The sequence below is a fragment of the Necator americanus genome, chromosome V (genome assembly GCF_031761385.1).
Source record: "Necator americanus strain Aroian chromosome V, whole genome shotgun sequence".
Classification (NCBI taxonomy): Eukaryota; Metazoa; Nematoda; class Chromadorea; order Rhabditida; family Ancylostomatidae; genus Necator; species Necator americanus.
Genome location: NC_087375.1, coordinates 25,463,979 through 25,486,931, shown reverse-complemented (window position 1 = coordinate 25,486,931; position 22,953 = coordinate 25,463,979). Strand labels below are relative to the sequence as shown.

At 40.1% G+C, this 22,953-nt stretch overlaps 1 protein-coding gene across 2 annotated transcripts; it reads left to right on the top strand.

Moving 5' to 3' along the window:
- Positions 1-1,050: 1,050 nt before the first annotated feature.
- Positions 1,051-21,252, top strand: RB195_015158 (uncharacterized protein; the record flags this gene model as incomplete). Of its 2 annotated transcripts, XM_064205734.1 has the most annotated exons (18): positions 1,051-1,157; positions 10,829-10,961; positions 12,574-12,689; positions 12,861-12,983; positions 13,051-13,148; positions 13,222-13,295; positions 13,797-13,921; positions 13,990-14,159; positions 15,687-15,842; positions 16,372-16,525; positions 16,598-16,679; positions 16,765-16,785; positions 18,179-18,261; positions 18,324-18,510; positions 18,590-18,685; positions 20,600-20,674; positions 21,039-21,135; positions 21,191-21,252. In XM_064205734.1, 18 exons carry the CDS (start codon positions 1,051-1,053, stop codon positions 21,250-21,252), a joined length of 1,959 nt encoding a protein of 652 aa, XP_064061616.1. The 2 variants fall into 2 exon arrangements, with proteins under 2 accessions (XP_064061616.1, XP_064061615.1); XM_064205735.1 differs by lacking the exon at positions 16,765-16,785.
- Positions 21,253-22,953: the final 1,701 nt, after the last annotated feature.

Here is a 22,953-nt window from a genome sequence, read left to right as displayed (position 1 = left end):
AAATAGAGAACTGAAGGATTAATGTGTTCCGTGTGGTTTTGTTATTGCTACTGTTAATAAGTTTCTCTTGTTTCCTGACATGTATAGTTTCGAAACCAAAGTCTTTTGCTAAAAATTTTCAAAATTGAATGTTGAATGTTCTTGCTCCCGAAGATGTTTATTTAACTCCGAACGACTCAAATTTTAATGGAGAAATAAAATAAGAAATAATCTAGACTATCCGAGTCCTTTCGTTGTTTTTCGAAGAGTTATTGCTGTGTGTCGTGATTGTGTACGACTACAGTCGTCGTCATGATGGCATCTCTCCCCCCGTTTTTCTTACTGTGGCTTTCCCACGGCTGACCAGTATATAAGGACCCATGTTTGACGTTAGAAGCTCTCAGTTTCTATTTCACAATGCTATTTTTTCTTCGAATTGTAGCATAATCGGGTCTAAATTCTCGTATTCCCGGCAGTTTTGCGTATGTCATAAAATACCAATTTTTGTTTTGTTAGACGTCCGTATAACATCGGGAAAATAAATCGCCGATGTCAGGAGCTCCTTTTCGGAGCACTCTCGACGCACGAAACTATAGTTACTATACATACTTTGTACAGTCACATTACTGGTCTTTCATGTTGTTGCTAATATAAGAATTCTTTTTTCATTGTTTTCACCGTTCAATTCTGTGGAATCTGATATTTGGAAACTCGTTCTCACATCATGAAATTCTTGTTCTTCTGTGGACGAGAAAACATTTTGTAATCGTTTTTATTTCATGCGTGACATAGGTTATACGTGATCCAGTAAGTTGTTCACGTAATGTTCGTAATGTTCCTCTCTCTTACTTTTCTTCTCTTAAAAATAAAATGTATTGTTACACAATCTGTGCACTTGGGACTATCGCATCTTACGCCCAAAATGGAGAAATCAAATGTACTATAAAGTACGAGTCAAATTACTCTGTTGGAATAAATGAAGCGTTAACGCAATATCATAAAAAAAAACGGAATACTCTATGCGCTATCCTTTACCGTATACTGTGAGTCGGATTGTGGTGTGCTTTCAGAATGGTGAGAGTCGAAGACAGCAGTTCGGATGGACGACGAGGTTCACCAAGCGAAGTATTCTCGCAGGAGATCAACGATGCGCACCGTAAACGAAGCAATCAGTCAGGGTATGGTTTCGAGATTGTACTAGTCTTTTAGAATCTCATAGATCATGAGCTATTTCTCTATTGCGTGGTTGGGTCTGCTCACAACAATACCACTCTTCCAAGTGAGGTGAATGATGGAAAGAAAAAGTCGTAGGTAACCACTGTACTTAAAAGAAAAGTATACAGCAAGTTTCATTACAAGTATTAGTCTATCATATAGGCAATAATTACAAAAAAAAAACTTCTACTGAACCAATAATCGGTGGGCATACGAACAGAACGGTAAGCAAAATAAAGGAGTTCTTCTATTTGCATTAATACTGTATAAAATTTGGAGGGAAATGTAGTTGGGGGCACTCAGTGACGCCCTAATTTTTCGACGCTCCAATTTATTTTTTTGTCTCTTAGTAACTTAGCTTACATGTCATAGATCCTCCTAGACTAATGTTTAGGTCTTAGGGCCCAGATTGATTTAATTACTTACTTCCCACCCCCAACTACATTTTACCCAAAATTTGCTTTCTTGCGTGTGCCAGTGCAAATGTATAGGCGAGTAAAAACGACATGAAGCACGGTGCATTTGCGTACGCGTTAGAAACGACGCGGTGGAGGAAGCAGTTGGGACCGAATTGGGACCATCACAAACTACAGCGATAGGTGGCGCCAACAAGGGTTCCAGCTTCTAAACGCTACGCTTCACCGCACCGGTTGGAGAAAAGCCGCTTACGCAATTGCACCGTGCTTCGTTGTTGTTTTGACCTTACTATAAATTTCTGACCCATGTATATATACTTTGTTGGCCCTATATAACTTGGCTTCTCTATTCCGAGGTGAGCATTCAGTATAATCGCTATGGTGGTGATTGAAAAATAGGCACAGAATTTGTCTGCATAGTTATGGAGAGATTTGATCGGTCAGAAATGAATCGAATCTCTCATTTCAATGGAACAGCGCCGACGAAGGCGAAACCCAATAAAATCAATTGAGAACCTCGTTTGCAGCTAATCAACAATCAATACGACATCTTATTATGCCGATGTTCATTGAAAGTCAAAGTTTTTGTTTGTCGCAATTTCGATTGAATGAGTTTGCCGAGATCTATGACCAGCAGCATTATGAGCATACAAGAGTCTCGTTACGGTTTTTACACATTTGTTTGTTCTTCCCACCAGCTGACACTGACATATCCAGCGGCCACCTCTCGCCGCTTCGCATTCGCCCGATATAGATCTGTGGTCTCTGGATTTGTTGTTACGTGGCTGTTTTTCTTTGCAAATTCCGGAAAATTCCTACGATTTCTACTTGGAGTATATGCTGCATAGGCTAAGGGTGAAATCACCTTATCATAACTGCGGTCGTTTAAAGTTCAGAAGGTATGTTCGCTTATATTTTCGTACTTTTATTCTCAACTTTTTGTATTCGACTTAAGAATTGTTCGGTTATTTGTACTAATTCTTCGCAGTATTTCAACACTGTGGCACTATTATTGTCTTAAACTGTATAGTATGTCTCTTAATCCTCGGCAGTTTCTTTTCGTACAGAGGTTATGTATTGTGTTCGGAGAAGTAGCACGTTATGTACACACTTAAGAAGTGGCAAATCTGAAATGTAAGCAGGGGAGGCAAGAAGAGTTGCAGTACCTTTTAACGATTTTTGCTCAAGTAGATGGTATTCACTACAACTTCGAAAACATCTTATAAGATAAATACAGAACCAAAACACAACACTTCTCTTTTTTTCCCACAAGACATCCAAGAACCACACTTTCCTTGCTACTGAAAATTGGAATGAATAAAAATCCTAAAGTCCAAAATTTGTGCCTCTTTATTCTCTACAGTACTCTTTTATCATTTTGTTAGATTTTAAGTGCTCTCCTCTCTAAATTCTATCATATCTCCTTCTATGCCGAAGAACACAGCCGCAGTGCTCTTCCTATTTCCAAGCTGTGTTTTTCGGCTCGAAGTCCTATGCGACACAATCTCTGTACACTTTGCTATTTCTGGGCCGAATATAATTCACGTTTAACTTTCGACCAACAATCTTTTCGCCTCCACGTTTGCGCGACGTTGATTTACGTGGTGTAAAACCAGTCACAAATTGTCTCTTAGGTTTGTGTTTGGAAAAAAAATCATTTGTAAACATGTCACAGTTCCTGAGAATTGCATATAAGGATCTTTGAGCTTAGTGAAAAGTACGTGTAAAAATTACTCAACCTTCTTTGAATAGCTCATCTGATTCTTTTTTAAAATCCTGCAAACTTCTCTACACACCTCCAAACATCAACAAGTTTCGTTTCGGTTTACAGAGAATTCAATTCAGTTTTTTTTTTATTTCTGATTAAAAACTTACTCGAAGGTGACGATGCGTACAAAATTTATTATGCGAATTTTTATAGATGGTGGTGTTCTAAGCGACAATGAAATTTTAAAAAAAGCTCTTATACTGCACAGTAGGGTAGCTAATTCTTGAAAAAAGACGAAAAAGACGCGAATACGCGTCTTTTTCGTCCTTTTACATAATTCGCCTCAATTTGATCTTTATTATAAGATCTAAACATCAATAGATTCGTATGATATGGATATATGATTTTTGGAATGAATATATTTTTCGAAAAGTGAAATGATGGTTACATATTCGTAATCTATATAATATTGCGAACAATTTGATATCTTCCACAGCTATAACTCCATGACACTGGAGATTTTGTTAATTTTACTAAAGTGACATGTTTGAACTCCAAGAAGGACCGGCATTACCAGCTTAAAAATTGCTTTCTTACAAAATACGTCAGAAAACTACTTGTTGTAGGAGGAGCTCTCATCTCTTGGTTTCTCAGCTGAACAGGATTTTCTGTTTTTTGCAGCTAAAGTTACGCCTTCAGAATTTTGCATTTTTTTACTCTGATCTTTGGCAGTTCGTAACTCGGTAACAAACTAGGCTAGCCATCTGTCGGCGCAACACAATAGAGAACACTCTTAGTCCTATGAATTTTTCCGATTTCTTCTTTAATATGTTTCAGCTGCGATCAGTTTTGAACCTGCAAACATGTAGAACTTTTCATGTGTTTTTACAAAAAACTTATTTTCTGCGATTTATTTGAAATTTCTTCAAATATGAAGTGGATATGCTTTTTTCAGGAGAAAGAGATCTATTGAATGGTGTCGATTTTAAAAGATTCTGTATCTTTCAAATTTTCATCACAAACTCCTTCAGCCTCTTTGGGGGATTATTGTCATCCAGCCACATCGACCCACCAGATACCTTAGGACACACATCGAGCTACGGCTGTGGTGCCGCATTGATTACTTCATTTGAAAAGAACAGAATAACTACAGAGAAGAATGTTATCTGCAGAGCGATATTCTTCAGAATTGTCTGTTTTACCTTTTTTTTATTCACATTATTTCTTTTTGTTTTACTTGCATTCTTCGCTCTTCAAAATTAAAGTAAAGTCACCAAGTCGAAAAAATAATTTTATTTAAACGAATTTTTCTACGACGACTGGAATGGAGCAATCGAATGACGAAAAAAGTGGAAAAATCAATGAAGTACAAATCTGAATAGAACTACCAAAATCTGGATTCAATATTACGTCAAAGATTAGCAGCTCAGGAAGACAGAGCCCCTCTCTCTTTATCAGAATTTTCAATTTCAAGGGTTTGCAAAGATTTTTTTTTTTTGCAACTTCCACAAATGAAGAAGACTATCTCGAAAAATTTCGTTTTGTAAACAGAACATTCTTCCCTGTAGTTATTCTGTTCTTTTTAAATGAAGTAACCCGGACAACTCTTAAAAGCCATGTACTTGGTCGGTTTCCGGAAGTTCTTTGTTCGAATGGCAAGGTGATCCGTATCCTTTCGTATGATTCAATCTCACACTTTCTATTGAACAGATAATGACGATAATAGTGCAAAAAATGTGCGAGAAAAATTAAAATTTCCGAAACAAATGAAGCGAAGAACCAGCAATCTCGAACATGAATCCTCTTTCACAGTAGAAATCGGTGCTCAGCCATCTTCTTGTAGAAATCTTTCTTCGAAAATAAAATTAAAAATTAATACGCCGAAAAATCAGCGAATTTCACTAGAATTAATGACGATGAAACAGTGTCCATAGATTAAAAAAGAAACCAACAAAATCAAAAAACACGTTCAGATCCACAGCAGGATTTCATCAATTTTTGGACCGTTCTTCCCAAAATCGCAATATGGAGACTAAGCAACTCTCGTTGCAAGGTTAATTAAAATATTGAGTCATAGTTTTAGAGTTTATATTCGTATACGGGATAGCAGATTATGGAGGGGGAGGGGAGGTGATTCCGTCCATTTCTTCTTAATTGCCGCAAAAAACAGCCCAGAAGATACGGCTTCGAGCGTTCCGGCGCGCTATTTCTTACAACGAGTCCGATTGGAGCGCGCCAGCCGTGTGCACACGCCGCATCTTCCGTTTTTTTAACGCTAATTAGCGAGAAATGGACGTAATCACTTCTCTCTTCATAATCTACGATCCCTACACGAATACTCCACCTGAAATCCGTACCACCTCAGATCCGTGGTGTGATGCCTTTAACTAAACACTAGCAACATCTAAACCATCAACACTAGAATATACTAACACTAGGAAATTTATAAAGTCCAACCAATTTTTTGATCAGTGGCTACAATGGATTCCTATGATTCTTGTTTTTGTTGTCGAAAAATACTGGATTTAAAAGAGAACAGTCATAACAAAACGAATAGTCGCGTTGAACAACGAATAGTTACAATTTCAATCTGGTTTATTTTGCATATTTGCGCATATTCTTCAACACTTATGTTTGCTGTCCAATAACCTGAAAATTCTGCGTTTTCTGACGATGACTCTCTCAACAGAAAAATTGGAGTGGAGAAAATGAAGGTGCTTAGATATGATCATAGCCTTCTTCGTTGACTTCCAATTCATCACCACTTGCGGAGTTTTCCTCGCAAACAATGATTTCGTGCACTATCTTCGGTCACAGAGAACAACCTTCTGAGCCTTACCTTAGGTCTCGGTTTCTTGTTTTGCTCTGATTCACTTACCGCTTTGTATACACTTGAACTAATCTATTATTTAGAAAATTCGCTCGCGCTCCACATCCATTGCCTACAGTTTCGCAGTTTTTCAACTAAGAACTGATTCACTCTTTTGAGTTTTTGTTTATCGACTACGATCGCTCAAATTCGAACAATTGTACACTGAACTTTAGTTTCATGCGAAACAAGATCGCATGCTAGGCGCACCTTTTTTAAGATTCTTTGTACAAGAAGAAGAAGTAGTTACCAATATGGCAAATAATGAATGACCAAAGGCAAAAACACCGGTTCAAGCCGTTAGAGTAACTCGAACCGCATAAAAAGTTGTTTGATTTAATGAGTGTGGATTTTTTTTTCCAAACACTGTTTATGACAATTATTTGAAATTGTTGGACTTGTGTACTGTAAGCACCCCGTAGGACACCGTGTAGGAACAAAACACATTTTTTTCTTTGTTTAATGCTTACAGTACCCCTCTTATGTTACCTTTTTGTGGATTAGCAGGAACAAGAGGTTACACAGAGTTTCACAACGCTTTGTTGACATAAGTACTGAGTAGGAGACCTTTCAACACAAACAGTATCTATTGTCAGCATGGAGAGCCGGGCAACATTTCGATCCCTTTGAAAGTTTTTTTTTAATTTGAAAGCTTAGAGGAATGGTTTGTATTCCACGGCTCCTTTGAGATTTTCGAAAGAATTTAGTGCTTGGCAGGGAGTTCCGCGACAAAAAAAAATCCATTTTTCATAAATCAAATAGTGTATGTAAATAACATGACATGAAATTTGTTCGGTCAAGCTCCCCGACCCTTCAGTGCGTGTTCATGTAAATGAGCTTAACGGAACATCTGACAGTTTCGATCTTGAAGAACACTGTATTGCATGTGAGTGTAGCAGTGTTTGCACGTCTTCTAATGACGTTGAAGTGCTTCTTCTCTTTGACTAGCGAAGCAAAAATAGAGAACTCTGAAGGAAAGAAACAAACAAAACTAGCTACTGTATGAAGAATAATGATGACAGCATGTGAGACCAACTTGCTGAAGAAGTCAAAGCTCTTATTTGTTCCCTTGGCGTGGAAGACGCCCTTATTTCCTACAAAATCAGTTGCAACGTTCCATCTTTGTCCGAGTGGTCGAAAACTAAATGAGGTCTCTTACGAGTAAACAATTTATTGGGAGCTTTAAATGACTTTGTAGGACACTGAAAGAGAAGAACAACAAACAGAAAAAGGAAACTCTACGTTGGACGATTCCTGCACCTATGAAACAGGAAATGAGAGATCTCGCAAAACTTGAAAGAAGTGGAGAAACTTCGTTTACGTCCATGGGCAATGTAGAAGTTTTATAAAAACAAAAGCTGGGAAAGTCCTGCCGTGCTATTATAAGTTCCAATTCATTTCCTTCTGTTAAGAGGGGTGGTTGTAGTGTGGCGGTTAGAGGTTCCGCTTCCTGGACGATCGATCAGAGGTTCGCATCCGCCCTAGCGCTCACCAAGTCTTTCACCCTCGGGGTCGATAAATTGGTACCAGATTGTCCGGGAGGAAAAACACTGACTTGACACATTGGCTATCTCCGGAAATCATTGTATAGGCCACTTCGTGAGCCTCAAACGATTCTGAAATGAAGTGAGCGTGGTGGCGCATCCCAAGCGGATTGATTAACGCCAGGCAATCCTTTAATAATACGCCTGGTCGCGGCCACCCAAAACTCAGCAGCGATCTTACATTAGCTGTTAGCAAACAAATATATATATACATAGCCAAGAGCATTGTGAAACGAACTGAATGTGAATTTTGGCCCATGGAAAAAATGACGGCGAAGCGAGCGCGCGTACCAAATTGTACGTTGCTTTTTCATTTTGAAATTCGAACGTGGAGCCATCACAGAAGAGGGCAGGGAACGGACGCAACGGTTAAATATGGCCGTTTTATCCATTAAATTCCACTGTTCCGTTTCTCATTTACTGTTCATCTGGAGCTACATCACTGAAGTTTCTCACTTGGAACATAAAATTGAGATATTCTCTCCTAAGAGAAAAGGGTTTGAGAGCGCAAGTACTACAGTAGTTATTTCTGTTTCTTAAAACGAGAAGAAAAGAGGAAGAGAAAGTGATTGAAGAGTACGAAGAAAAAACAGAAAATATCCAAGGAGCTCTTTCTTCGCAAAGTCAATTTTTTAGATTGATTATATAAAATTTATGTTTATGGCTACCTTGCAAATTTGCTGTTGTTTATGAGTCGACGCTAGGTTTTGATATAATTCAAGAGAGAAAATGGGAAATTCAGATAGGGTTTTAGAACATAGCGGAGAGTAAAATTGGCGTATGAACGTCGAGTCAATAGTGAAGGGGATTGTCGTTTCTGCAGAACTCACTCCGTAAAATGCTTGTCCTGAAAAATGCTTGTTTGTAAGATGCTTCCTGTGATTGCTATTGATATGTTTCCAGTATCTGATAGGCAGTCTTCAATGAAAATTTCCCATTCACAAGAACACTGAAATGAAGCTATAAGTATACTTTGAAGTGTAAGTTTATATTTTGTGAGAAAATTGTGCTGATTCGGGAAAAATTTAAAAATCAAAAAGAAATATACTTTGATTTTCAACTTTGAGCTGCAGAGACGAGTGTGCAGCATTGCGCTTAGTACAATATATAATTGCATTAACTAAATACTCCTTTCTGAAGCCTCGGAATTCTGGGTGATCAATCTCTTTGCGCTCTTCGACTTCAAAAAACAGAAGATGCGATTACGCGAGTAGACTAGCTTTTGTATCAAATCAGCGTTTTAATCATTTCCGACGGGTCCGGAACCTCTTTATCGACTGAAGAGGGATTAGGGAATTGGTTGACTCAATGCGGTTTCGAACCATTGACCGCGCAGATACAGCGAAACCATTCATCACTGCGCTACATCCGCCCCAATCTTGATTATAAAAATGAATAAGAAAAAAATCGGATATCGGAAATCTTCGCGGTTTTGAGTTCAACTTTGCATATGATTGAAGGCATCACCCCACGAATCTGTGGTGCTGCGGATTTCAGGTGGAGAGTTCCTATACGGGGTCGTAGGTTATGGAGAGGAGGATGATTGTGTTCGTTTCTTCCTAATTGCCGCAAAAAACGGCTCGGAAGATGCGACGCATACACAAGGCTGGCGCGCTCCAATCGAACTCGTTGTAGAAAGTAGCGCGCCGCAACGCTCGAAGTCGTATCTTCCGGGCCGTTTTTTTTTACGGCAATTAGTAAGAAATAGACGGAATCACTCTTCTCTCCATAATCTACGACTACGTATAGGCATAACCCACCTAAAACCCGCACCACCACAGATTCCTGGGGTGATGCCTCTAAGTGAAGGAAGTTCCATCTGAATACTTGGATTTTGCAAGAGAGGAATCCAATTCACATCACACCTTTTAGAGCGCTTCAGCACTTTCTGAAAGAATATCAGCGAACGTAGCAAGTGCTGGATATCTTCATTTAATTTGGCTTATTAGTTACTCGATTGGCTGTTAGTGTTAGTGAATCCGACGCAAAAATCACATAGCGATAAGTAGCGTTGCTATGGCTTATCGTCTTAAGAAAGACACTTATGAAATGATTTGAAAATCTTTTCACGATCATACAAGTGATGACATATATCGGTGCAGCGTCGGCAAGGAATATGAAGTAAGCTGGTTTCTTTCTTCTTTTTTCTTGAAGTAAAATAGGAAGTAGAACATAGTTCCTCCTGCTTTAGATATGGGGTTTTTAAAGAAAGATGAAAGGATACATCGTTTGGTTTCTGACTAGATATCATTCATATTATCATACAGATATCATTATTCATTATTTTATAATCTCTTGTTGGTATCGTTTCTTTCGTTTCTATCTTGCTTTTTTTGAAAAAAGAAAGAAAGTTATAATGGCCATGAGAATGTGTCCAATATTCTTGTTTCAGTTCTACATGAATAATTGTTTAACAAATATTGTAAAGTACTTAAGTGTATGTTTATAGTTGCGATAGTTGCTTTTGGAGAATCGCGGCCAAATGCGAGCGGCTTCGAAAACAAACTGTAACTTATATTTAAATTAGAATGCCTCTGTTTTCCTATGAGCAATACAACCAAGTTCATCAATGTACTTCTCTAATTTTTTGAAAACCGTTTCCAGTCAATACTTGAGAAAGTTTAGTTGGATTTTAGTCACCCGACAGGGTAATGTTTGGGTATTCTGGTTTTTGTATTCCCCTATATTTTGAAAATGTTTCTCTTTACTCATAGTGGAGCAACAGTATCATTACTCCGATATTGTAGTAACTGATATTTGCTGAGGCTGTGTGAACAGAGAAATGAAAAAAAAAACTCGAGTTCTTTTTTCAAAATGAAGTCTTTGCGAATGTGCACCTTCATTTTCGTTTACATATTTTTGCTCTCCATCTCTCTCTCAAGTGAAGTACCGCTCGGAAAACTTACTCTGAGCACTTCTAACACTGATAGCGAGTAAACTATGTTAGGGGATCTATAACAATGGCGGAAGAGAAAAAAAGCTGAAGCTGTGGAAATAAGAGCAAAAATTTTATATCTACATCGATCGAAATTGAAATTTGACGGAAGAATATAATTCTCTTATTCTTTTTACATTCGATTGATATTCCGTTTTTCAGATTGAATCGAACAGTCGCTATAATATGTGCTATATTAGCCACCGTATTTCTTCTATCCACCATAGCATTAGCAATCCTTGTTGGCATGAAATATTCCGAGGATAACGTACATCTGGAGGATACGTTGAACAAAGTAAGTCTCTTCTGATGTTCTCTGGTGGATTCGCTTAATGATAACATCCCGTCTATTGTTTTCACTTTGCTCTCAGTGATTTTAAGTGGGATGTTTGTTTGATATCGCATCTGCCCATAGATCAATATCTGTTTCAGAACTAGTACCCATAGACAGGGACGAGGATGCAATTTGCGACAATAATACTCGCGAAGCGATTTTCATACGCATTTCAGGGGACTCTCGATTGTTTGATGATGACATCGTAAAAAAACTAACGCAATAAACCGGGGATACAGTGCACATAACCGTTATGTGGGCCGGAATGTTTGGAACTGTACGGGGTGGTGAAAATTTACACCTAGAGAGAATAAATTAAAATAAAATTTAAAAATTTGAAAATAAATAATCCCATTGTTAAGAATACTCTGGAAAGGGGGTTTTTGAAGGACGTTGCAGAACCTTCCAGTAACTATAGTATGATAATTATAATCGAGTAGGATTGTACTGAAAACACTTTAAGAACAATCAAAACATCTGCAGTCGGTACTTAGCTGTTGTTCTTTCGTGTTTTACGACAGCTGATCCAGTCACGAAAAGTCAAGCCATTGGAGATTAAATTCGATTTGATTACGTCATCAGTATAGTAAATAACTTGATTAGCGTTTTTTTTTCTATTCTGCCATGTCCCTAATTCCTAACTAATCACTGGTTACGATACTGCACAGTATTTGCGTTCCTAACGAGAGCATTCTTTGGATAACTCTTTTTACAAATCACAAATACGTTGATTAATCTGTAAGCAATCATTTAATAATGAAAGCATGCCGGTAAAATTTGGATACGATTAAACGCAGGAAAAACATTTAAAATCTCTGGGAAAATTCAAGTCTAATGGCAATAATTGTGAAAAAAAATTCTCCTCAGTGTTAAAGGAGCTAAAGTATCTGTCGTTAATCAATCCACTTGAGATGCGCCATCGCTTTCAGTTCATTTTAAAATTTTCTCGTCTCGTCAGTATTATATTTGCATTTTCCCATTTTCTTTTGGGACGAATGACCGCAAAGCATGCATGCATATGATTTCCGGGACTTGCCTGGACCTGGACGAATTGGTATCACTATTACTGGGCTAACCCAGGAATTTTCAGGAAAAATAATCATTTCTAATTTTGAACTAAACTTTGGACGATTTTCTAATGACAACTATTTTTCAAAGTTAAAATTAATTTAATCTGAGGAACTTCAACATATTTCCAACCACAGGTGTTTCTGCGTGCAAACAAATGTTTCCGTGCGCTATTGGCACAGATTCGTTTGAGAGTTTACAAAATCTGCGAAAATTTTTCCTTTCTAGCTACTAATTGAAGAAGAATACCTTCGAAATGTTAGTCAACGCTACGAAAATCTTAACGCCAATGGTAATAACTCAGCTGCAGATGCAACCCCGGATGACGGGGTGATTTAGATGCATTACGGTATATCACAGTATGGTGATTGTGCTACTGTAAAGTCCACGCATGGTTGTTGTTTGTGTGGTTGTTGTGAAGAGTTTGTATGATGGGCGAACAAGTATGCCAAGTGTTACTTCAGTAAAAGTGTCTCGAAAAAATCAATATATTGATTTGTTGCAGCCACAACAAGACGAGCAACTTCATATTAAATGGCCACAACCTTCTGGTAGTTTGTACGCCCACTTCAGAAAGGCTGCTGTAGCGTCAGATCATGGACTGTGTTCGGAAATAGGACGGTGAGTGTATTATCCCAGAAAGAAACATCATTTCCTGGTAAAACGTCCAGCACTGCTTTTCCTTCTTCTGTAAGCTATTTCCTGGTTTCCTTCTTGTTGTCTTGGATATTTACGAGACTCATAGGATAATTGTCATGTCCTTCTCAACTATTGCCATCTTATTGTTTGCAGGGATATATTGATTGATGGAGGAAATGCTGTCGAATCGATGATCGCCGCGCTACTTTGTATAGGTGTTGTAAACCCACAATCTAGTGGAATAGGCGGAGGATTCATTATGACGCTCTACAACAGGTAAGCCATTTTTTACCACTTGATATTGTGAGAAGGAAAGTTATTGATTATTCTCAAAACTTGGCAGTTCTACCGGACGATGTCAAACAATTAATGCTCGTGAATCTGCGCCATTGGCTGCAACGGAAGACATGTTTGTAAATGATACTTCACAGTCAGTCTACGGTGCGTTGGGTATTACTGACATCGCATTATGCAAATGATTATCCAGCAGTCATAATCAATTAGAAAATTCCAGGTTATCGTTCCATTGCGACGCCCTCGGAACTCCATGGCTTTTGGACTGTATTCAGGAGATTCGGCTCCGGAAAGGTAAAAGTCTACACAGTGTTATAGTCGGGTCGAAACGACCTGAGGCCTGGTGCAGTTGCGTAAGCGGCTGCGCTCAAAGTGGTGCAGTGGAGTTAGCGGTCGCAACTGAGGTGGAAGCATCGTGAACTACAGCGACGAGTGGTGCTAATGAGGGTCTCCTTCGATTCCAAACACTGAGGCTCCACCTCAGTTCTTCGAGGGCAGCCGCTTGAGCTGCTGCATCGAGCTTCAGGTCGCCGCATCCCGGTCATTTACTTTTTTTATTGAAGTTTCTTTCGTAGCGCCCTTTCATAGCGCCGTCAAAAATGCAAAAATCCTGAAATTGGATTCCTGAAGTGTATACTTGTTAAAGCGTAACTGTGGAATACGGAGAGCTGTGCAGCACATGTATTTGAAAGAAAAGTCCAGGGCATTGTTTCGAATCAAGATTTATGATACCAGGAGAAACAAGGAACTTTTTTTATTCTGTAGATTTCTGCACATTTCTATGTCTTCTTGCAGGTAAGCTGGTCCCGTCTATTCGATCCGTCGATCAATCTTGCTATACACGGATTCCCTGTGTCCAGCAATCTAGCATTAGTACTCAGTGATAAGGAGAGCCTCATTCAGGCAGAGCCAACTATGAAGTGAGCTTGAAATTTGTGATGTTTCCGTCCGTTCAATTCTTTTCATGTTTATATAAGTATTTTACCAGAGAAATATTCGTGGACAAATCAACTGGACGTGTTTATGAAGAAGGTGACATCATAAAGAGAGAACGATATGGTTTCACACTGCAACTTATTGCAAATGCTACTGATCCTGTGGATCTCTTTTATAAAGGAGGAATGGCACAGACTATTGCCGGAGAAATCACTGAGAATGGTATGAATGATATCACATCACTAACATGAAGCTGTAATTTTACATTGAAAACATTCCTTTTATTTCAATATTCATTCACGACCAAAAGGTCAGCTGTAAAGAAAACAAATGAAACGAATAGCATAAATATTCTAATGTGTTCCCTCCGAGGTCCTATTGCGTCATGGGACGAATTAGCGAATGTATGTTCGAAAAACTGGTACTTGTTGGAGTCGTATTCCAATCAATAGGGAGGATAAAGGATAAAATGCACGGCGTTTATCAATTCCCATGGGGTGCGCCTACGTGTTCGACTTTGAAGGAGGAATGGCACAGACTATTGCCGGAGAAATCACTGTCAAATCATCAAAGCATACCACGAGTCTGAGGTGGTGCGGATTTCGGGGGGAGTATTCGTATACGGGATAGTAAATTATGGAGAGGAGGGTGATTCCGTCCACTTCTTCCTAACTGCCATAAAAAACGGTCCGGAAGATGCGACGCCGCACACGGCTGGCGTGCTCCAATCGAACTCCTTGTAGAAAATATTGCACCGGAACGCTCGAAGTCGTATCTTCCGGCCCGTTTTCTACGGCAATTAGGAAGAAATGAAAGGAATCACCCTGCCCCACATAATCTGCGACCTCGTATACAAAAACACCACCGGAAATCGGTGCTACTCCAGATTCGTGGGGTGATGCCTTTAATTCAAAACTGATGGGGGTTTACGAACGCGCACTGAGCCTTGAAATGACTTGGGATGGTTAGAAAACATGTCAAGCCAGTGTTTTTTTTTCCTCGCAGACAAATCTGATACCAATTCATCGACTCCTGATGCGATGAAGGGTTTGCATTAGGTCGGATTCAAACTTTAGATAGATCATGCAGTTACACCTGAATCTCTTACCGACTCCGCCAGAACCGCCGTCTATATATCTTTAAAGGCATCACCCTACGAATCTGAGGTTCTTTCTAGTTAAAAATCGTAAAAAACGGCCCGGAAGATGCGGCGCCGCACAAGACTGGCGCGCTCCAATCGAACCTCTTCTACAAAATGGTGCGCCAAAACGAATGACGCCGTATCTTCCGGGCCGTTTTTTACGGCAATTAGGAAGAAATGGACGGAATCACCCCCCTCTCCGTAGTCTCCCATCCTGTATACGAATATTCCACCTGAAATCTGCACCACCTCAGATTTGTGGGGTGATGCCTTTAAGCAGATGATTTGGAATTCGGCGATACTGCAAAAATCAGAAATTATTTCAAAACTAGAACCTTTTGATTTGAAGAACTTGGATTTTATCCTACCAGGCATAACGCCGAGTCTTATCTACTAAACTTGTTATATTTGCGCACAGTCTCTTTGTTGGATATGTATTGGTGGAAAAAGAGTGATTCAAATAAAGAGTAGTTCAAAGAGAGTAAGTAAACTATGGAGTTAGTCAAAAAAGAGCCACATTTATTCATCAGATTTTAAGCGACTAAGTCTTTTTTGTGTGTGTCGCATGGTTAAATTTCTGTTTTCACTATTATTATTACATTTTCTAGGTGGCCATATCAACCAGAAGGATCTAGCAAGCTATGAGACGTTAATCGATGAGATTCCTCTAATAGCCACAGGGCTTCCCGGAGATCTAGAGATGTGCGGACCACCTCCACCGTCATCCTTCGTGGTCACACAAAGCATTATCGCTGTGATGGCAGGTTAATATATTTTTCCTTCATAAGATTGAATAACCTCGCAGCCACACACGATTCACAGTAATCCTCAAAATTGTTGCTTTATTTGCGGCACTACTGTCATTGGGCGGTCACATATACCATGCTCTGTTGTTGTTTGCCTGATTTCCTAACTGTCCCAAGATAAAGGATAAAGTTTGTGGCGTGATCAATCCGCTCGGGATGCACCACCATGTTCACCTCAATTCAGAATCTTTTGAAGTTTACAAGTTTACGTGCAACTGACCTATACAACGACTTGCGGTGTGTCAAGTCAGTGTCTTTATCCTCCCAGACAAGTATGGTGCCAATTTATCGACCCCGGAGGGATAAAAGGCTTGGTGAGCGCTGGGGAGGATTCGAAACTCCGATCCATTGTGACAGCGTAATCTCTTACCGACTGCACTACACCGGTCCTTTACCATGATATTTTTGGGAATATTGGTGACACGGCAACCAGTAGAAAGGAATCCTTCCACGGCTACACTATACTACACTTATAGACTTCCTTCAGAATTCTACCGAAGCGGTAAAGTGGACCTTGACGATCCTATGGTTTATCACCGCCTTATAGAAGCTGAAAAATTCGCCTATGCACAAAGAACGAAGCTCGGAGACGTTAGATTTGTCGAAAGTGCTAAAGCGCTTGTTGCCAACATGAGCACACCGTAATTTTTCGAATATTGTTCCACTAAGAGGAAGAAGAACTGAACACTGTTGCTTATTCCTAACATTTATAGCAAGTATACGAAATGGATTGCGTCAATGATCAAGGACACCGCACAACCTCAAGAGTACTACTTGGGTGGCGACACGTCTCAGGTATATCCCATGTAATCGTCACTAATCAGTAGTCGTGATATATTAATGTAGTTTTATACTAACATTTTCTTCATTAATATTATAGCCAACGCTTGATCTAGATGAGGTGAGTTATGCACCGTGTTGCCGTTACTTGTGCGCACTACGTACACAAATGCATTGGAAGTATGCACCATTTGAAGTACTGGGTTGGCCAATAAGTTCTGGCGTTCTTTTTGAAATTTGGGTTCCCACAAATATAAGCAACAAGTGAATCATAATTCAATAACCTATTCTACGTTATCTATTCTTATTCTATTCTCCCAACATCCAACAACCTGTTCAGTGCCTCGGTCACCACCTGGTTTCCACCCGGAGAAATCCTCCTGCCAAGCCTTCAATTTAGCGGAATCCATGCGCCCGCTTTTGACCCACTCTGTGGTACTGCGAGGTCATCTTCTCACCTCTGCCAAATCCGTCTTTATTTGACGTGGATCTTCGTGAAGAAGCTGATGCAGTCGCTCTTCATCGAACTTTCCAGTGCGATGTACATCTCTGAGCTTTAGAGGGCCATCTTTGAACCGTTTAAGCCAATTTTGAGCCGTCCTAAGAGGCATCGGTTCTTCCCCATGGACATCGGTAGCTTCTGTGGCTTTGACACTTCGATCAAACGTGAAAATCAGAAAGTGTCGAAAAAGCTCTTCTTTCTCGACTTGGCATTTCATCCTAGTGAGCTATTATCCTAGTAACAGCAAGATTTCAGCTTCAAAAGAAAAAAAAAACTGAGCACATTATTTTGTGGAGCACACAATTCTCTGTCGAATGACGTTAAACGCATTGCCAAAGCGTCCTATTTTCTTCACAAATTTTTTACTTCAAAAAAACCCTTAGACTCATGGGCCAATCCAATACTTCAAAATGAGAAGATGAGCAGAAATATTTATGTGACAGCATCTTCTGTCTCTAGCTTAGTTTCCATATCTGTTGGATCATGAGATTGTTTTTCGAGTTAAATTTTAAGTAACGAGACACAAATAGAAATAAATTATTGCAAGTTGATTTCTGCACCAAACCTTAACGTAAGTTTTTATGATCCACTATCAAGGATTTCTCTACTTTGTAACATCCTCGTCTGTTTTTGGCCTAGTATAATTATACATTTACCTGGCTGTGCTTACTTTCAGAGAACGATTAGAACAAACATTATTGTACTGCCACTCTAGAAGAAAATACCTTTTGCACTAGCATGTAATCTTTGCTGCCAGTGTTACTTTTTTGTTATTCACATTGCACACTTTATGTTGCGCTGCAAGTGAATAGCTCCTTTCCAGTTCACGTATCTGTTGCTCTCAGCATTGGCATGGTGCTAGAAGTGTATAGCTCTGAAACATTGCTAATTATTCGTTCTGCAGAAAAATATTTCCATAGCTTCGATTGCAACGAAATGCAGCTGCTGTCAAGAACTTCTCTCACCATTCGATCTTCTTCTGTACATATCCAGAGCTCATATCTGTATTTAGGTCCCCGATCACGGAACATCTCACGTGACAGTGATTGACCATGACGGAAACGCTGTTTCATGTACTTCGACTATTAATCAGCTGTGAGTTTAATCTAAACTCGTCTAAACTCTTTGATGCGGATTCTGATCGTTTGAATGCATAGTCTTGGCGCAATGAGAGCTTCACAAACACTTGGCATTATCTGGAACGATGAAATGGATGATTTCTCCACTCCGGGTGCTTCTAACGCATTCGGTTTTGCTCCGTCTCCAACGAATTTCATAGCTCCCGGGAAACGGCCAATGAGCAGTATGAGTCCGATGGTCATCTATAATAAAAACGAAAATAATGTAAGTGTTTGTGCATGTGTATGTGTCCTAATTAATTTGAACCTATACGGGAGGGCGTTATGTGAGGCCTACGTTTCAGGTTGTGATGGTTGTTGGTGCATCTGGTGGATCGTACATCATTTCTGCTACTGCACAGACTGTCATTAGAACCATGTTGTTCAATCAAACAGTGAAGGTAAAACGAGGTTTCTAGTAACCAGCAGTGAAATCGCAGTCAAATGCAAAACAATTTCTCTAAAATGGATAACATTTGGTTTAAAAGGTTTCAGAAATATGAAGCATACCTAAAGTTATTTTAAAGCAAGCGTTTCCGACAATACAATAATTTCCCTTTAGAATTAGATAAGTTTCATGAATTCCGCATAGAGAACAGGATGAAAAGGATCATGAATGTGGTTCTTAGCAGTTCCTCGTCGATAAATACAACCACACAGACCACCCAAGAAAACGTTTTTGAGAGTGATGAAGAGTGGAAAGCTTTTGGCTTTAGTCAACAGAGAGCCAGCTGATTCGAGCATCCCTTGCATGGACTACTCATTTAACCCAGGAACGTGTTCACACATAGATCGACAAAGACGAAAACTTCTTTGCCGGTGGTCGGTGGTCCCAATGCAAAGTTTTGTTAGTGGTTCCAGACTACTCTGCCATAGCCCGGTCGAAACGGCTTCAAGCGCGACATATTTGCGTAAGCGGCTGCGATCAAGGTGGGACCATCACTAACTTCACCCTGCGATGAGTGGTAGTAGAGGTGGATTGCTGCGATCAGTGCTAGTAGAAGTGAGGGCCCTCCTCGTCCTAACAGGTGCGCTCCACCACGCCGCTTCGAGCGTTGCCGCAACAAAACGGAGCTTCAGGTCGTTTTGGTCCAACTATGAATTACTTGACTGGCGTTCTTGCTTGACGTGGTTTGCGCGTCTTCGCGGAAGGGTTCCGTCCTTGAACACAGCTCTGCCCAATCTTATCGATCTACAGCAAGAGTTCGCATAGAATTCACCCATTCTTCACCTTTTCGTGGACGTCAGATTTGGCGTCTCGCATGAACTGCCTATCGGCACCCGAGTGACCTGAGTACCTCAGATCGACAATGTCTCTGATTTCAGCGTAAGGAAACGGAAAAAGTGTATTAACAAAGTTTCGTACTCCTTCTAGGTACCTGGGCAGTATGCCGGACAACAGAACTTCTTTGCAATATCTGCAGTATCTGGGTAACTTCCTCCATATACCTCTGCAACTTTTGTAGTTCGTACGTGCACAGAGCGTGTACTCAAATGCCTGACTGGCAGAAGCAGAAGCAGCGCCACCGTGATCAGGGCAGCGCTTAGACGCCGTACACGCCCCCTTGTCTGACTATCAAAGCCTTATGCACGACACTCAGCAATGAGAGTTCTTGGTAGTTTTGGAATCCTTTGGCAGAGTTTCAATAGTGCAGCACTGTGATAATCACCTGGTCACCTGATATCTAGATGCCATGGGAAATATCATGTTAAGCAGAACAATATAAGGCTCTGTCGTCGCCCTCACCTTATGTTGTTGAACTGTTGTCTTCACCGGTACCCCAAGGTAAATGGGGACTTGAAATTGTCGAAAAGCGCAGTCCTTTGCTTGCAATCAGGACCACTGCAGCAGGTAATGCAGCGTCCGACGCTGATGATAGACCTTTCGTGCAGTGAATGAGGTCATCGCGATAGTTTAGGTGGTGCGATGAAAACTCCATAGCTGTACGTAGCCACAAAGTATACTCGTGGACGGAATTGTTTCTAGAATGAGCAGTTTCACTACAAGCTGCGAATATTCAGACTCATAAAAACGGAACCATTCACTATTAAAGCAGTGAAAATATTACATATTTGATGTGAATACGAGGTCATCTCTTTACTGGCCTAGTTATTGGATGGCGATAAAATGCTCTCCAGTAGAAATTTCATGGTTCAGACAAATAGGTAAATAAATAATGAGATAAATATCCTCTCTTCTATCCATTCTTCTAGAAACTTATGCATTACTATTATTACTACTACCATTACTTATTATTCAATCTCTACGTTATTTTCCCGTAATTTCATGCAATACTGGTGAACCTCTTTTTCAGGAGGCTATTGATGCTCCTCGATTGCACAATCAGTTCTTGCCTCATGTTACAGAATATGAAAAACCTGTTCCAGAGGTACGATAATGCATAAGGTTAAAGGCATCACCCCACAAATCGTTCCGTACCACTCCGGATTTCCGGTGGTGTATTCGTATACAGGGTCGTAGATTATGGCGAGGAGGGTGATTCCGTCCATTTCCTCCTAATTGCCGTAGAAAACGGGCCGGAAGATACGGCTTAGAGCGTTCCGGTGCACTATTTTCTACAAGGAGTTCGATTGGAGCGCGCCAGCCCTGTGCGGCGCCGCATCCCCCCACTCCTTAATCTACTATCCCGTATACGAATACTCTACCTGAAATGCGCACCACCTCAGATTCGTGGTGTGCTGCCTTTAAACGATGTGGGATCCTTCCGTGATTTTCACGGACCTTCGATTTAGGAGATGATTGCTGTGCTAACTAACAAGTATAAACAGAACATGACAATGGTTGATAAGCAGAAGTCGGTAGTGCAAGGGCTAGAAGTGCATCCCGACGGTGAGTGCATTTTGGGACGCTTTGATCTTTCAGAACTAACTAAGAAGTTTTTTAGGTTTTATCCATGGAAATAGCGACTTCCGACGAAAAACTGCTACTTATCCAGCAGGATACTGAGAACACCTAATCAATAATGTGATTACAGCAAAAATCCTCTTAATCACGATCTAGTCTATTTTCCTGGCACCGTTCGACCGTAGTCGCCGTCGTTTATACCACATCAGGGGCGTGGCTAATGTGCCACGCGCAATCCTCTGCGTCTCTGACCTTAAGGGCATTACCCCACGAATCTGGAGTGGTACGGATTTCCGGTGGAGTATTCGTATACGTAAATTATTGAGAGAAGGGTGATTCCGTCCATTTCTTCTTAATTGCAAAAAAAACGGCCCGGAAAGATACGGCCTTCTGCGTTTCGGCGCGCTATTTTCCTCAACGAGTTCGACTGGAGCGCGCCAGCCTTGTGCACGCGCCGCATCTTTCAGGCCGTTTTTACGGCAATTAAAAATAGATGAACGGAATCACTCCCTCTATAATCTACGATCCCGTATACGAATACTCCACCTGAAATCTGTACCACCTCAGATTCATGGGGTGATGCCTTTAACTAAATCTTCATCTGCGACCATCACTAAGACATTTTTATTTGCCATACTGGAAGCAATAGCATATGCGTTCTCACAATATTTTGTCGAATTTCTAAATCGCTTAATCAATCAGTGGTCATGATGCAGACGATGTTACAAGTGTAGATTTAACTGATAATCGGGTTGTTGTTTGTACATACATCGATATGGATTGGTCTTACACTATGGATTTTTCGGACCTGTAAGATTTTCCCTACATTTACAATTGTATTTGACAGAATTCCATGTCAAACTCACGTAGGAAAAGCGTTTAAACAGTCATCGATTTCTTCTACGATAAATTAATAACTAGACGCAATGTTCTGAGATGAAATTTGCTCACAAACAACAACAAGCATTCGCCAAATACGACGGGCTGACAAAAAGGTTAATTGTATAAATTTTCGTGTACCCAAACGCTAGTAGAAGAAGCCCATGGGAAAGATAGTATTGTAGTAAACCTCTCGAAAATTATCGCTCATTAGGTTTTGATGCAACCGTTACCACTGAGAAGCTATTAGTGCCGCTATTGCTGTTGTTTATCAAGTCTTGATTGGTTTCAAAAATTTTTCCTACGAATGAAAATATATAGATTAGAAATATATAGATTTCTACACAACTCCATAAGATTTAGATTTTAATGCAGCACTTGCTTGCAGGGTTTGTGCGCACAGCATCAGCACAGCATAAATTTAGTTGTATATGTAGGATTCACAAATCTTTTTACAATTTGATATTTATCCAGTTTTGGATACTGAAAAACAGTCGAAAGTCACTATGATCTCCACTCACAAAGGACTCACCAGCACAGTGAAAAAATTCATAGTCGAGAACGAGATGACATGTGCATACTACTAAGCTGGAGTGGAATAAGAGCTGATAGAGATTCACTGATGAAGACATAGATAGAATAATAAGTAGGTAAAGGATAACGTCTCTGGCGCATCTATCCGTTTGTGATGCACATCCGACTGCAATTCGGAATGTTTAAGCTTTATCAGCTCGTATTGGCCTGTACAATGACTTTCTTAGGCCAGCCGATGTACCAAACACTGTTTTTATTTCCCCAGACAAGCCTGGTACCAGTTTTTCGACCTTGCAGGGAGGAAGGGCTACGTTGGATCTGAGGAAGTTTCGACCATTTAGTCCATTTATTACCAATTGTACCACAACCGCCCCATTTGAAAAAAAAGAA